The sequence below is a fragment of the Schistocerca americana genome, chromosome 7 (assembly GCF_021461395.2).
Source record: "Schistocerca americana isolate TAMUIC-IGC-003095 chromosome 7, iqSchAmer2.1, whole genome shotgun sequence".
Taxonomy (NCBI): Eukaryota; Metazoa; Arthropoda; class Insecta; order Orthoptera; family Acrididae; genus Schistocerca; species Schistocerca americana.
The window spans coordinates 487,174,819-487,191,918 of record NC_060125.1 but is presented as its reverse complement, the minus strand read 5'-3'; the positions used below and the strand labels follow the sequence as shown (position 1 = coordinate 487,191,918).

General features: G+C 40.7%; 1 protein-coding gene across 2 annotated transcripts in view; it reads right to left on the bottom strand.

Moving 5' to 3' along the window:
* Positions 1–5,244: 5,244 nt before the first annotated feature.
* The window catches only part of LOC124621947 (gamma-tubulin complex component 2-like), a 181,304-nt gene continuing 169,448 nt past the window's right edge, over positions 5,245–17,100 (bottom strand). For both annotated transcript variants that reach the window (XM_047147461.1, XM_047147462.1), the window contains 2 exons: positions 15,184–15,353; positions 5,245–5,714 (listed from right to left, as the gene is read on the bottom strand). In XM_047147461.1, the coding sequence (XP_047003417.1) occupies positions 5,621–5,714; positions 15,184–15,353 (264 nt within the window). In that variant the 3' untranslated portion in view covers positions 5,245–5,620. The remainder of the gene's footprint in view (positions 5,715–15,183; positions 15,354–17,100) is intronic.

Below are 17,100 nucleotides of genomic sequence, written 5' to 3'. Positions count from 1 at the left end.
TTTGTATTAAAGCAGCACACTCTGTCCAATGGTTCAGTTCTGGTCTTGCTGTACATTGATGTTCATCACAAACGCACTTTCAGTAATAAGTGTTGTGCTTCATTGACAACCCTTTTTTTGATTTTGGACTTTAGTGTCGTTACTTCTCCTTCTGAACCAGAATCGTTGATTTCTTATTCCAGAGCCTTGAAAACATTACTATCATCAAAATTTGCCATGTCAAAACTATGTCCAGTACAAGCAGTGGGCCAACAAAGACACATCTAGCAGATGATAGCATTACAGGACTCACCACAGGGCAGCAAAACATTGCTTTGAATGCATGTAATACATACAGAAATATTTCCATATGTAACAGATTAGGAATGGGACGTGAACAGAAAATGTAAAACAAGTTAGGATTTCAATATGAGCACCAGAGATGTCGACAAGATGTTGCATCTGTAAAATGAGATGATCAACAGTAGCTCACAACAGCTTCAGAGGAATCTATGCAAAACTTTCCTGTGCACTGGCCTTAAGATCAGGTAGACACTGAATGTGTCCCTATAGATGCATTCTTTCAGATATCCCCAGAGCCAAATGTCACACGGATTCAGATCAGGTGACCTTGCAGGCCATGAGTCTGGAAAACCTCTGGTGATAACATGTTCTTGGAAGGTTGTATTAAGCAGATTTTTCACTGAGAGAGCAACATGAGATGCTGCTCCATCTTGCATGAAAACACTGGTTTCCACACGGTTGCGCTCTTCGAAAGCAGGAATCACTTGATGTACAAGGTGGTCTCAATAATGTGGAGACATCATGGTACACTTGACATTTCCACTGAGTGTATTTCCTACAAAGAAGAACAGACTGGGAGTAAAAGTGCTGGTGAATCCACACCACACTGCCGTACATGGTGAGAGCAGTGGCTCTCCATGCACAACACTTATTTTAACATTATCCCAAATTCAGCAGTTCTATGTATTCACTGCACCCTGTAGTGTAAAATGTGCCTTGTCACTCCGTAGAATATTGTGCAGCTACATGTCATCAACTTCGATCCATGCCAGAAACCAAAAAGCAAATTCAAAACATTACTACGGATCATGAGATTCCATTTGTTGCACAGTCTGGGTCTTGTATACGTACCAGTGTAAATTAGACTACAAAAGTTTCCGTAATGTTGACCATGTGAGGGAAAACTCTTATAACACTGCATGAGCACTAGCCCTACCCAAGGCACATGGTACATGATCAGTTACAGGAACAGCATCTCGCTAATAACTTCTACTGCGATAGGATGCCTTACTCCTCCAGGTGCCACACCATGCTCACCTGTGTTTTCGAATTTCACTGCCATGTTCTTTAAACATTCAATGACTTTGGCCCCTCCTCAGACCTTTCAGTTGGCAATACTCCCTCAATGCAGTATTGTAATTGCTGTGTTTCAAATAAAATAGTTTAATAATAGTGCACGGTCTTGCTTCTCGATAGTGATACTGTTCACTCACATTACAGCTTGTCAAATGACAGTATAGATGTCACACTGTCATGCAAACAGTGCCAGATTTGCACCTGGTAGGAAAATTGGGACCAATTTTTTTTTCCAATGTAAATCAGTTCCACATAAATACATTAGCATATTTAGCAAGTTTTGCTGCCATACCATAATTACAGCCCGCATTGAACCTCACTGAGTAGCAGCACTTTAATTATAACTACCCAGTACAAAATGCATAAAACAAAGTATAGTAATTTTCTAATGCTTTAATTACCAAAAATCAGCAACTATACACTGAGAAAGGATTGATTTTCAATTACAGTTTTGGGCAATACGCACACCAATTAATTTTGTCCAAGTTTTACATATTGTGTTTCACCTGTTCTGTACTGTTATTGGTGATTATGTACCTCGTATTATACATAATTCAATGAAAATGTGTTTTCTTGAAACTAAGTGAAAGACTATTTACAAAGAACCAGTCATTAGTACTTCTGAATATTTTATTTATTGCTTCTTCTGTTGTAGCTCTATTGGGGTTCCTTGTGATGCTTGCATCATCAGTGAAGAGCACTATTTCTGCTTTATCAGTGTTAAGATGGTAGGTCATATACACATATACAGAAGAGTAGGAGAGGTCCCAGAATTTAACTGTGTGGAACACCAGTAGTAATTTGTTCCTACTCAAACAAAGATTCGTCATGAGAACTACATGAGCTATCATCTAACATGACACTTTGCTTCCTAGAAGTTAAATATTAAGTGAACCAATTACTCATTGTTGCTCAAAAGCCACAAACTTTAAGCTTCTCCTTAAGAATGTTGTGATTTCCACAGTCAAATGCCTTGGACAGATCACAACCCTGGTAGAAGAGATCTTGTCACTCAAGATATGTTAATGCACAGTCAGTGAGATTATAGGTGGTATGTTCAGTGGAGACATCTCCTGAAATTCAAATAACGACTGATTCAAAATCTTATATAACTTTTCCAAAACTTTTGAGGAGGAGGGGGTCAACAGTGAAACAGGTGGACAGTTATTAATATCTGCCCTACTGCTTTTCTCACAAGCGCATCTCAAATGGCATACTTTAATCTGTCTGGAAATATATCCTGTGATGTAATTAATATAAGGCTGAGTACAGTAGCTATAATGTAAGAACATGCTTATAATATTTTGCTTGAAATTTACTACCTCCATGAGAATTTTTTGTTGTACGAGAGTTACTTATTTTCCAGATTTCCCTGGAAGATACGTGCATGATCTGGAGTTGATCGACTTCTTGTGCTACTGATATATTTTACCCCTTTTTATTTTTAGCTGATTGTACTGAGTTTAGAAAGTGGTTGCTGAAGAGGGTTGTTACATGTTTAATGTCGTGGACCATTTGGTGATTATATTTCATTATTAAATCATCTTGTCCCCTGATAAACTTTCCCTTCTAACTACACACTATAATGCTTTGATTTTATTTTCATAATTATTGATCTACAACACAACATTCAAGCTTTTTGTTTCTTTTATAATTATCTTAATAAATACGAATACCTTCTATAGCATGGAAGTGGTTGCGCCTATGTGCTTGTCCCAACCATTTCATATGGTGATATATGATACATGATACTGTGATGCCCTATACCATTTAAGATTTCTTTGATACACTACTGGTGTCTTATCTCACATTTTTCATTGAGAAACACATTTTGAAGCAAGAGGAATTTATTTAAAAATGTAATAAATTTAGATTTTACCATCCATTGCCTCAAACACCTCATTCCAGTTGATGCTTTGCAGGTTCCTTCTAAAAGTATATGTTGTGAGCTCATTGACAGTTCTAATGGTTTTCCTGGTTACACCTGATTTAGATTTGTTATGTTCTCTGCTGTGGATAATTTGCCACTATTTTAATACATTTAAAGCTGAATGAACACTAGTAAGGACAAGATAGATTTCTACTAATCTGGTCCAATCTGCCAGAGCTGGCGGGCATGTGTGCATTAGGTGTGCTTACTTGTGTGAATGAATAAGGGGTGTGTGTGTGTGTGTGTGTGTGTGTGTGTGTGTGTGTGTGTGTGTGTGTGTGTGTGTGTGTGTGTCTTTTTCTGGTGAAGTCTGTGGCCAAAAGCTAATGTGTAAGTGTCTCAATCTTGCCTGCCTGCAACTTAATGTGTCATCTTTACGGTAAATACCAATCTATCTTTTCCTTACCTTGTTGATATTCCAACCTGAAGTTTCCATTGTTTGAACACTATTAACTATGTCCTCCTCACGCACATTAATGTTTCCTATTAAGGTGTATAATTCTGGTGGGAAAGTTTACAGCTGAGGTTAGACTGGTAATTGTTAAGTAAAATTTCTATTTCCTGTTTTTGCTCAAACTCCTTCAAAAATTAATAATGGAATCACCTCAAATTATTATTTACCTCCTGACAGACAGGTGACATAATAGTGTTCCAAATGTTGCAAGAACTTATCAAAATTTACCAGTTTCAATCTGTAATTGTGCTGTTTAGGGAGAATGACTTTATATGCACATGCTTGTACATTTGTTGTTCTGTGCAAAAACTATATATCTCCATAATTCTGAGTCTGCAATACTTTTTCACACACATCACTAGTCCATGTTCCTCCATGCTACTGCTGCAATAGGAATACTTTGTGAATAACATTGATCATTTTTGTTCTATTTTGCTCAGAGAGCTGCACCAAGCAAGTCTTTGGATTGAAGACAAATCAACAACAATATTCCTGTATTTACATACTGCTCAGACCGGCAAATATAACTAAATTCCTACTTCATATAGATTATCAAATGTTATTTTAGGCCTCTAATATTCTGGTGCACAATACTGAAGTACTATACAATTTTGCTATTTCTGCATTATTTGGAATTTCAGTTATTTTAATATCTTGACGTCTCGATATAGAGGTTAACCTCTCTTAAAAGTTATTACAGAACTTTCGCCCTTCCCCCAATTCTTTTGACTAACAAATCTGTTGACCCATCTTTCCATTTCCTACTAAGCAAGCAGGCCATGCTTCACGTATTTTCACCTCATCAACTTCAACAGCTACAATACAAGCACTGTCTGAAGAATACAGTAACCCTACCAATTCCCAATAACTTGCTGAACAGCTTTGTTAAGAAAAGACTGATCTTTCCACTAAAGAACCTATACAGAACTACATTTGTGTTCACACTTGCTGCTCCTAGTGTGTTTATGTTACTTCTGATGCTGTACCTCACATTCCTGGCTAAGTTGCTGCCTGCTCCCAGCCGTCCATACCTGATCCTCCTCTATCACATTTATTTTTAATGCTTTATGGTCCTTTTATGACTTGGCTATAGCACACATTAGATTTCACATAAATTGTGATCTGGAACCCTGAACCCAACTTTCTTGTTGCTTGGACTACACCCTTCTCATGAATGCTACCAAGGAGCAATGACTTTATTTCTGATTCACATAAAATCCTCTTCCTACCATTCTGCTGCACCCTGCTTTTATCTACTGCTCTATCAGTTTCATTTGTTTCTTTACTGCTCTATCAGTTTCATTTGTTTCTTTACCTATCTCTCTTAGTAATTACCAACTCACACCTCTTCTTTGCTTCTTGAGTGACCCGTAGTATTTGGATGTGTTTCGTATTAAAATTCCTTGTATCACTGCTGTTAATTCATAACTGGTAATACATACTTATAGAAACTAACCCTTCCTGGCACATTGGAAGATTAGACTTGAAAACTCTACTGAAATACTAAAAGCACTCTTCTGTTTATTTCTACTGCTGTCCAGACCTAAACACAAAACGCTCACAAACTGCTTCTATTGACTTCACTGTTTGTACCATTTTCTTTGTGACCTGCTTATCAAACATTATTTTAGTATTACATATAACAATTTATTTTCAGATCTACTTTCAAACTTGCTCTATTGCTATCTTGAAACAAAGAACATGAATGATTAAAATTATATTTTAACTATCTCATTTATAATAGTAATTTGTATAAAATCCTAATGACAATACTACACAGAGGTTAATTAATTTGTTGTAAGTTAAGTCTTACTAACTGGCAGGTTACAGACTCGGCACTGGGAAAAAACATCATTCTTGAATCAGGTGACTATATTTCATCCCGATGTCTCACCTTCTTTGAGTTTATGTGATGAGTTACTCAAACCAAATATATTTAGCTGGTCACTGTAGGAACCATTAAAATCAAGCCTGAAAATGATTATAGGTTGTGAAAAATGATGGTAACAACGAACATAAATTAACTTATACGTAGCACCAAACTAATAATGTATCATAGGAATCATGGTTATTAATGTCATTAATAAAATAATACAAACGTGGCCAAGAGTTTCAGAAATTCCAAATTTACAAATTAAAATGTATGTTAAAATCTGATTCGTTTCCACATACTTTCACACATAACAATATAAAATTAACAACTGTTGATATAATCTCTACATAAAACATTGCTTTAAATTTAATGTGCAAGAATTAAAATAATACAACAGGAAAAGCGCAGCTTGTTGCTCACTTACAAAGCCAGCAAATATTTTCCACTACAAAAGACAACTGTACATGCTTTTATGTAGCTGATTGATTAGCTGGTTAAAAAAGGACATTTTGTAAAAACATTGAAGCCTTAATTGTAAAAATTTTTCTAAAATGCTTGACAACTCACCAAATTTTAATATGCACACTTTCCTTGTTCCATGAGCTACTATAAGGAGGCAGGTCATCTCTTAAATAAACAACAGTTCTCATGTCAAAATGTGGCATTGTCTCTGTTAATATAATGTATACTGATGGATGATTGGATTGATGGGGTTAAAGGGATCAAACTACGAGGTCATTAGGCCCTTAATTCTTTGTGTGTCAAGCAGGGAATAGTCCCTAAGAGAGGAAGTGCACAAAATGCAAACCCAATGGACTCTACTGTATCCAAGAATCAAGAAAACCAAGAGATAGAAGCAATTAGAAGTGAGATGGGCAAAAGGGTGAAAGTGGGAGAACTGCCCCACCCAGAAAGCAGCTGGAATCCCCAGGACACATTATGTGATCGGAGACGCACCCTCTGCATGCTACCAGTGCTTCTACACCCTACATTACCACAGGGAAACTAGCTACGCGGACAAGATAAAATCTCAAGAAAAAGAACAATGATAGCGAGTCTGTAAACCAATGACTGATGTAAAAGAGTAAGAACAACTAAAATGATGAGAAAGGCAGGAGCCATGCTAGCCCACCGAATATGGGCAGCCATGCACCCCTCGGGTCAGAACAGGTCACGGAGCACTCCTCTAATCTCTCAATCAGCCAATGAGGCTAATGTGTCCTATGTCACAGAGAGGAGTAAAAACCACTGTCACGGGTAAAACACAAAACAAAATCAGCTGATTTTGCAATGTCTGCTAGCACCAGAGATAGAGTGTCAGTAAGTATAAAATTTCACCATAAGGTGGCCAAATTTGTCCGTAGGATGTGGGCCACCGTGAGATGGGCACTATACCGACATTGGTGTGAATCCTCACATCGGAGGATGATGTCGTGTGTCAGCCAAGTATGGCCAATGTGAAGCTGACAGAGGACAGTGGATTCCCTGCAAGAAGCATGAAGGAAGACTGCCACAAGATCATGGTCTCCTTTGTGATTCACAGTTTATTTGGAGTAGCTAGGGCACACCAATCTGCATTCTAAGTCTCCAACAATTGTCAGAGTAGAGTTGACTGAACGTCAAATTCTGGTAATCCCATCCCCATACTTGGCATCCTGATAGCTATCTTTGTAAGCCAATCAGCATATTCATTCCCTGGGATCCCAATGTGACTACAGGTCCATACAGAGACTACCAACCTTATAGCGTGATGAAGGTCTTATAGGTGATTCTGGGTAGTCATAACTGCTGGGTGTCTAGGGTAGCACTGGTCAACAGGCCTGAAGACTACTCAAGTTGTCACTGCCCATTAAGAATGACTCACCAGTGGAAGAACGAAGGTGGCTGAGGGGTCAAGCAATGGTCACCAATCCTGTTGTGAATATGCTGTGTCCATTTGGCAGCAAATGTCATTCACTTTGTCTTGCATTTGTGTAGGCAAAACGAGTTTATCCATCAACTGTAAAGCCATCACTGTATACCACATCTGAGCCTGGAAATTTGTCAAGGACATTCAGGAACAGGTGGTGAAAAGCCTTCGACAAAGGAGAGGTTGAGACAGCTTCGAGGGCAGGATTCACACCTTGGGGGCTCACACAATTTCTCCCTAACAAGAGATGACAGTGCGGAAAGATGGAGTTCAGAACAGACTCCATATGTGAACTGTGATTGTGACTCCAGACCTCAGCCTCTGTTGTCGGAGGTAGATCTCCTACTAGGAAGAAGGACACAGTAGTTTGGATGCTCAGAGGAGCAGCGAATGTGTATTGCACAGTTAAGCAGCAGCAATAGGCGCCTTATCTGTAAGAGTGGGATGACAGCCTCTGCGATTAGGCTGTTCATAAGATTGGTAAAAAAGGCACCGTTGCAAGTTGGACGCCACAATGGGTTATTTGGTCCAGCATCTGCAATGCTGAAGGCAATGCTGAGCCATATGCCAGGCTCCCACAATCGAGACAAGACAGGATCATAAGTTTGAAGTGCCACAAAAGTACAGAGTGGTCTCCACACCACCTGGTGTTACTAAGACAGCAAAGAGCATGTTTGCTTATGTTGGTGAAGATGATAAGCCATGTCAACCGAGCACTGAAGACCAACGGCAAAAAAATGATAGGACTCCACCACATGGATCACTTGGTCTTCGAGGTACAGTTCTGATTGGGGAGCGATAGTATGATGGTGACAGAAGAGCACGACACATGTCTCCGTGATGGAAAACCAGAAGCTACAGGCAAGAGCACAGGATTGCATCTTTTGTTACGGCTCCCTGCAGTTGACGTTCAGCAGCAATCACAGTTGAGAAGCAATAGTAGATACAAAAGTCGTCAGCATACAGGGAGGGGGCACTAAATCACATAGCTGCTGCTAGACCATTGATTGCAACTAGAAAAATGGACACACTCAATACAGAGCCACATGGGACCCCATTCTCTTGTACATGGAGAGTACCACAGGAAGCACCAACTTCAACTCAGAAAGTACGGCAAGACAAGAAGTTCTGAATAAAATCAAGAGTTGGCGCCTGAGACGCCACTCATGGAGGGTTGCATGGATGTGGTGATGCGTGGGATGTCTCAAGTCCTGTGCAATTCAAAGAAGAGAGCAATAAGATGTTGAAGCCAGTCGAAAGCTAAATGAATAGCAGTCACCAGGCAGACCAAACCGTCAGCAGTAAAATGGCATTGGCGAAAACTGCCCTGGAACAGAGCCAAAAGACCCCGATACTTAAGGTACTAACATAGTCATCAGCTCACCGTACATTCAAAAAAATTGCAGAGTACATTTGTGAGGCTAATTGGATGTTAGCTGCCCATCTGAATGGGGTGGTTACCTGGTTTCAGTACTGGGACAATCACACTTTCTTGCCACTGTGACGGGAACTTACCCTCGGTCTAGATACAGTTGAATTGAATTGAATTTAATTTAATTGAATTTTATTTGATCCTGTAAGATTACATTGTGTACAGTAAATGTACGTGTAATATGGGACATGTCAAAGTATTACCGTTCATTATCACTTATTTTTCTACACCTTTAGCTTACATTTTTACATCATTGATAATGGATAACAGTAGATACAAATTTAATGGCATAAGTATTCTGCAACACTGTAAAACTCTTTTTCAATGAGATAGTCTTTAAGTTTCTTTGGAAAGTCATTGTGAAGTACACTATCTTGCAGGTTTTTAGGCAGACTTCTTAGTAGTCTGATACCAGAGTACTGGGGTCCTTTTTCTAGCATTGCCAGTCGGTGGGGTATGCTCCGTACATCATTCTTCCTTCTTGTATTGTGGGTGTGTACACTAGCATTTGTAATCCAGTCCTCACTACCTTTTGTGATGTACATTATTGTTTTGTATATATATACAACGATGAAAAAGTAAAGATACCTAAATTCTTGAAACAGTTTCTGCACGATTTAAGAGGTCTTTCTTCTTAAAATGGTCCTAATCGCCTTTATCTTTTTCTTTTTATATATTTATAATGTGAACACTCGTTTTGTCTCTTGTTTGTTTGAGTTTCCCCACACAGTCACTCCATACTGTAAGTACGGTTCATAAAGTCCATGATACACTGTACACAGAAGGTTCTTGTCTGAATACTGTGATAGCTGCATCATTAAGAATGTGACTGAGTTCAGTTTCTTACAGACATTATTAGTATGTTTTTTCCATTTCAGTTCATTATCCACAAGAATACCTAAGAATCTAGCACATTCTACTTCTTCTAGCCTTGTTCCATCAACCTCTAAATCCATGTCTACAGCCTTTTCCTTGTTTTTAAACACTGCACACATAGTCTTTTTTTAGATTTATAACCAATTCATTTTCCAACAGCCATTGAGCTGTGACATTTGCAGATATGTATGCTCCTCTCTCAAGCTGTTCCATATTTTGGGCTCTATTTAGTATTGTCATGTCATCAGCATACAATATTTTCTTTTCTTCCTCCTCAACACCTATATTGTTGAAAATTGCAAGGATGAGACATTAGCAATGCACTGATAAGTGTTTGAGAAGTTGGCTGTGCATATGGTCTGGCCTGAAGCCTTGTCAAGGCAAAGAGCTAGAGCACTGAGGAATTCCCACTCACTAAACAGAACATTAAGAGGTTCCAGCTGATGTGTAGTAAATGGTAATTGAAGTAGCTCTACTTGTTGTTTGAGGACACGAAATGCATGTCAATAATTTTCAGATGCAGAGGCTTGAGCATAACGAAAAGCAAAATGATTGGCAACAGCATCTGGATCAGTGTAGATATCAGCATTCACCGAGATACCAGGTACACCCGCAGCACTGGCATCCATAGAGGAGTCAAATCTTTGCACAAATCTGCAAAGGAGGGGTACATGGTCCAATGGTAGCAACAAACCACTTGCAGCATTATCGTTTCTGTTGTTTTGTTAGGTGGTGGACCTGGCCACAGAACTGTTTAAAGGCAATGAGGTACTCCATTGACAGATGTTGATTATGGCGTTGGGTCCGCTTCCATCTCTAATGGCCACAGCAATTTCGGGGATCCATCGAGGTACTGTCTTCCAACCGGGAGGGGGGGGGGGGGGGGGCAAAGGAAGATGGGATCGCTGAGTCAGCTGCCAATAGAATGGCTGCAGTTGTGCTTCGGATAACTGCACTGATACCTCCATGTGGCTGGGTGCAAAGGGCGATGGCGGTGGTGAGAGCATCCCTATCAGCTTTGGAGACACCTGGATATGCAGGCGAGTGACAGTGAGGGAGTGCAAACATCAGAAAATGAAGATTTGGGCTGCAAATAGAAAAGTAAATGGCCGAGTAAGACCCATATGGCAATCTGATGTGTGCAGGAACACCAGTATACAAGAGGCAAGCATTGAGCTTTGCGAGCAAGTTTTCAGTAGCTTTACTGCAGCCAGTGGTCATAGTTTCACCCCCCACAAAAAGGATAGTGGGCATTTAAGTCACTCCATATTAGGAGGGGGAGAGGGGGGGGGGGGAGAGAAAACTGTGCAAAGCATACTAGGACAATTCCTCATTGAACATTGAAAGGGAGATACACGTTACAGACGGTAAATTCCACAGACGTCTTTACACGAATAACCACAGCCTCCAAAGTCATGTTGTGTGGCATGTGTTTGCTGTAGACAGAGTACAGAACGTATGTGCAAACACAACCTGATGCTCTTTCACAGTCAGTGCAGTTCTTAAAATAGCCCCAATAACCATAATAACCATGGAGGGTAGTGGCCCACATCACTGGTAAACAAGTTTCCTTGGGGCAACACAAAAAACAGGGGAAGTGTACCAAGGATGTCTCAGCTAAGCCAAGTAGCAGAAAATGTGGCTACAGTTCCACTGGAGGATCATGTTATCTGTATCCTGTGGGGGCGTGTGGGGACCAAAGATGCAGGTCATGCCTCAGTGCCACCCACTACCACTGGTTGTGAAGATACATCATTAACACACATTTCTTCCAGATCAGGGTGTGTGGAGGAGGGGGAGGGGGACATATAGGCCACCACCAACACTGCCTCTCTGGGATGCAGAGGCAGAACATTCGGGGTTGGGCAACAGGGGCTGCAAGGGCTTAAGGGCTTGTCAGCCCCAGATTCTGGGACAGAGAAGGAATGCGAAGTCCTATGACCTGCAACCTGTGGCTCCTTCAGCCTCCGGCTGGTATACAGTTGCAGATCAGCAGACTCCTGGGAAGGGAGCATCCCAAGGGAGTGCAAGGAGGGCTTTGCTTCTCTGATTGGGGGTTGGGGACTGATGTCCCAGATAGGGAGTTGACACTCCCAAAGCAGGACGAGGACCTCCAACCACCAGAGGAGCAGATGTAATCAGGTGGCACTGAGGGCCAGACAAAGAAGCCATGGAGAGTGATATCACAGTCACTTCAGTGGACGATGTCGTCGTAGCGGCAACATATGTCATCGTCATAAGTGTAAGATGTAGGCAATCACATTTGCTCTTAACCTCTTGATATGTAAGGCGATGAAGGGTCTTGTCTTCCTGGGTTTTCTTTTTGCATTCACATTTGACAATGGTGCAGTCTGCTGAAAAGAGGGAATTGTGTTCCCCCACAGTTTACAGAGAGAGGAGGGGGGGCCACAAGGAGCATATGTGTGCAACTGACTGCCACAATCCCTACAGACTGAGCTGGCATAGCAATGCAAAGACATGTGTCCAAATCACCTGCTTTGTAGCACTGAATAGGAGGAGGGATATAAAACCTGACATCATTGTGATACACCATCACCTTGACATTCTGAAGTGACAAGTCACTTTCAAAGGCCAAGACGAAGGCTCCAGTATCCACTCTGTCGTCTTTTCATTCTCGCTGGAGATGGATAAAATGCACACCTTGTCACTCCATGTCAGAGGGGAGTACATCACGAGTCTTTAAAAGGAGATCTCAGTGGAAAACGATACCCTGTACCATGTTGTTGTTGTTGTTATAGTATTGTTTGGAACTTACAGTGACAGGAATAACACCCAGTTCGTCGCAGGTGGGCAGTGCCAGTGACTGAGCAGGGGAGGCCATTTTAAGCAGAATGGAACCACTTTCCATTTTTTAAATTGGTGCCACTTCCCCAAACCTATCCTCAAGATGTTCAATGAAGAACAAAGGCTTTGTAGTAAGAAAGGAATCCCTGTCCATCCTAAAACAAAATAAGTATTGTGGGGGGAGGAGGATTTCTCATTTTGTCTCTGAGCCCTATGTTTCTCCCACGATGCCTCCAGGAAAGGGAACATTGCTGGCATACCTCTCCACATTGCAATATGTCTTAGCTTCAGAAGAGACTGCTGGAGTTGTGCCGCCACCAGCGGGAGAAAGTTTAATTCACTTCATGTGCTAATCTTCTGCCATGGTATGACCACTCCAAATGGGGGTTCTCCCTATGGACACAACAGCAATGGTTACCTGTGTAGTAAACCATCACCCAGAGTGCCTGTGCCCCAGCCATGATGGGCACATACTCCTTGGCTTGCATGTCAAGTTTCCAGCTCAGGCACCAACAGTGTGGATCCCTGTGTGGTCAAGGGCAAGGGGGCTACCACCCTGCAGGTAATGAACTACCTCCCCCCCCCCCCCCCCACGACTACGATGGACTGGCTGTACTGTTGCAAGAAAGAACAGTGCAAAGAGAGAAAGGCACAATGGTGGAATATATGCCACACTGGGCGACCTTTCATGCACAATCCACATTTCTGTAAAATTTAGAAAAGCAAAATCAAATCAAACCCAAGAAGGTGACCATATAATATATAATGAAATAAGGTAGAAGGCCACAAGGTAAGAAAATGAGTTACCAAAACACAAACCAGATCCAAGCACAATTGGCACCAAGAAGACCATCCACTGAAAATGTAGAAAGGAAAAAAAGAGTAGCAGAAAGAACAACTTGCAGCATGGAAATGGAAGTAGCACTGCAAGAGCTGGGGCCCCACGGTGGCCAGGCACATAATCACAAAAGAGATCTGAGCCCTCTGGGGAAATCTAGCATATTGAAACTTTATGTCACAGACAGAAATTCTCTTCCACTGGAGCAAAAAGAAATGTCTCACAGGTCAACTGGAAATCATATAGTTGTTTCACTGTTCCTGGAGGCAAAAGGGGTGTATCTGTGTGGGTTGGAGATCAAGTTCTTTCTACTTGGATCTGAATACTTAGGGTTTATCACTCAAGTTTTTCAGTTCAGCTGTAAGGCTACTGAAAATGAAACCTGCAGAATAGTGTACACACTTCTGTACACTGTTTAAGGAAGTATTATCCAAGTGCACACCCTTTTTCCATCTAGTGTTCACGGAATGTTTCCTCCGAGTGAGTCTATACTTTAAGTAGCAATTCTCATGCTGGATGTATTTATAGGGACTGCAGAGATAGGATTCATACACCTGTGCAACAGCCTACAAGAATTTTTCAAAATGACAATGCTGATCAGTCTGCCTGCTCTTTTCCAAGTTAAGAAGAGTCTTGGTGAGCCCACAGAGCTGCCCCAAAATGTATATCATCATACAGAATAGAGTGAAAGTAAGCAAAGTAAACAATCCAACTCATTTCTGTGTTGGCAGTGGCCATCATTCTTATACTGAAGACAGCAGAATTCAGTTTCAGCAGAAGATCTTCAATGTCACAATTCCTAGAAAATCTTCCATCTACCCTCACACACAGAAATTTAAAATGGTCTGTTTCCCTGTAGTTAAGCGTTAATCTGGTCTCTGGAACCCATGTTCCGATGATACTGACTACCTTATTGTAACTGGATAAAGCTACTCACCAAGCAGTGGCAGAAAAAAATAGGTAAAAGTTAAGAAAATGGAAAGGGGGGGGGGGGGCGGCGGCTTTCAGAGCCAGTGGCTCCTCCTCCTGGCAGCAGGGTTGAAGGTGAAGGAAGAGGGATAACAGAAAAGGAATGGCAAGGTTTCCTTCATCCCTCTCCCTTCCCATCAGCTCTTGTGCCAGAAGATGGAGCCAATGGCTCCAAAAACTTGCATGTTTCGTTAACTTTTGTGTTTTCTCCTACTGCCATTTTGTAAGTAGATTTTTTGTTTATGCAATTATATTACATTTTCAGAAAATGATTATTTTATTTTCCTACCTCATTACCCACACCATTTACATTATGTCCAATGTCTTTCATAACAACACTTGTGTCCTCTGCAAACAGAAATGTTTTATGGCAGTTGACGTATATCAAGAAAAGCAGTGGACCCAGAACAGAAGCCTATGGCGCACACACGTGTACACAAACGCGCGTGCACGCACGCACGCACACACACACACACACACACACACACACACACACACACACACACTTACAAGATCAGAGTAAAACAATCTTAATTTAACCCTAACCTCATTCTGGAATCTTAAGTTATCTGGTGATAACATGGTCATCAAAATGTTTAGTGGTGTTAAAAATAAAAGTGGCCGAAGTAGTGAACAAATAATTTTTATGTATTACCTACTAATAGTCACAGCCATTAACTAGCAGCCCATTGTAAACAACAAATTTGTTAGTGAAATATGATACAGGAAAATACTAACCTGTACATCAGATTGATAAGTTTTTCATTGTTGTTGTCACGAGGAAGCTCACGAATACCATCCAGCAGTCCAGTAAAGAGACTGGTGAATTTTAGGTTGAACTTTGCCACATTCTGCTCAAAACTTTCACTCTCACCAACTGTTGAATCATTTGTTGGAATGTCCAAGGACTATAAAAATGGAATTGATATTGCAATACACTGAAACTTTCACACTAGATCAATATATATTTAACACACATGGTAAACACTTAGTCACATCCAGTTGTAACTTGTCCAGAAACAATCACACGAAGCATACATGATAACTGTGACAGTCTAGAAAAAAATTAACCCTACATTCAATGCAAAGAACTATTCAATGAGTCACAGGACACGATATGAGAACCAAAATGTGGCTGAGAATGAAAAACAATGACATTTCTCTGCAGCTATTGTCTTTATTGTATTTCTGTTTACACAGACGAATATTGGCAGTTACATGACTTCTATGTGAGCAACAATGGTACTACAGTCTATGCCTAAACAATACTCAATCTTTTAAGTGTGCACTTCCAAGCATATAGCCAAGTTGTTGTTTCCAGTTTTGCACAATATTTCGAACACTGACCCAATCATCATCTTCAGGTGCTGTGAATTGTGCCGTAATGTGTCCGCTCTGCCTGGACTCCAACTAGACTGTGCTGCTATTTACTGCTGATTGTGAGTTCAGCTCCCAATGCCCACTACACCCTACGATGATGTTCTGTTTCTCAGAGCCTGCATTCATATTCAATGAAACACACGTTCTTTCAGCGATGCCCAGCTCTACTGGATGTGATGGCAGTAAGATCTTAATGAATTGAGTGCCAGACCCCAAGCCTTGTTTAAACTGAAATCTCCATGCATTGGTATTAGGTTTCTCAACATCTTTATTTCAAATAATCATGTTGTCCCAGAAACTTGGCATCTTCACAATGACACTAGTCTCAGCATATCTCATTTCATGACTACATTTAAAGCAGTGCTTGGTGACGACTAATTCACTTGATAGTTTTAGTCAGGTGTCTCACTAACGTTCCTCACGTCTCTCCTCCACTGTGCTAATAGTCTGCGCCATGTAAGACACATCACATTCACATGGAAAGTAATTGGCATCATTAATCAACCATGCTGACACTGTAAAGCATCAATGTTGTGACCATTCTCCTTAAATTTGAAGTGGTGGCCATGCAAGTGCTATGGCAGTTGTGATGCCCCTAAAACCAATCCATCTCTCTCATTCTAGCTATTACTAAAGGAAGAGAGTGTGTTACTGTAGTGTGGAGGACTTCTATCCAGTGCAGAAAGTAGATCCTGGTGGCAACAGTGGAAATTGCAAAATCGTCTGTCAGTACCAAGAACATAATTTATAATTTAGGCCTCTGGATATGGGATAATGGCCTCATGATGCCAATTTTCAACATACAACATAAGAGATTAAACACTGTACTATTCACTTTAGCCCAAAAAATGTCAAATGATGGCACATGAGTGTTCCAAAATGTATTGTCCTTTTTTTCTCTAAAACTGTCACTAAGGTTATGTTTACTCCCCATTTTCACACACTATGATAGCTAAGAACATGAACTGGAGGACAAACGTACGTACGTACGTACGTACATACATACATACATACAATGATATGAATGTAATAGAGGAAAACATTCCACGTGGAAAAATATATCTAAAAACAAAGATGATGTGACTTACCAAATAAAAGCACTGGCAGGTTGATAGACACACAAACAAACACAAACATACACACAAAATTCTAGCTTTCGCAACCAACGGTTGCTTCATCAGGAATTTTCGAAAAAGAAGAAGTTGTGGGTCAGGATGAAGCTTTTCGAAAGTGAAGAAGTTGTGGGTCAGGATGAAGGTCGAAAGTGAAGAAGTT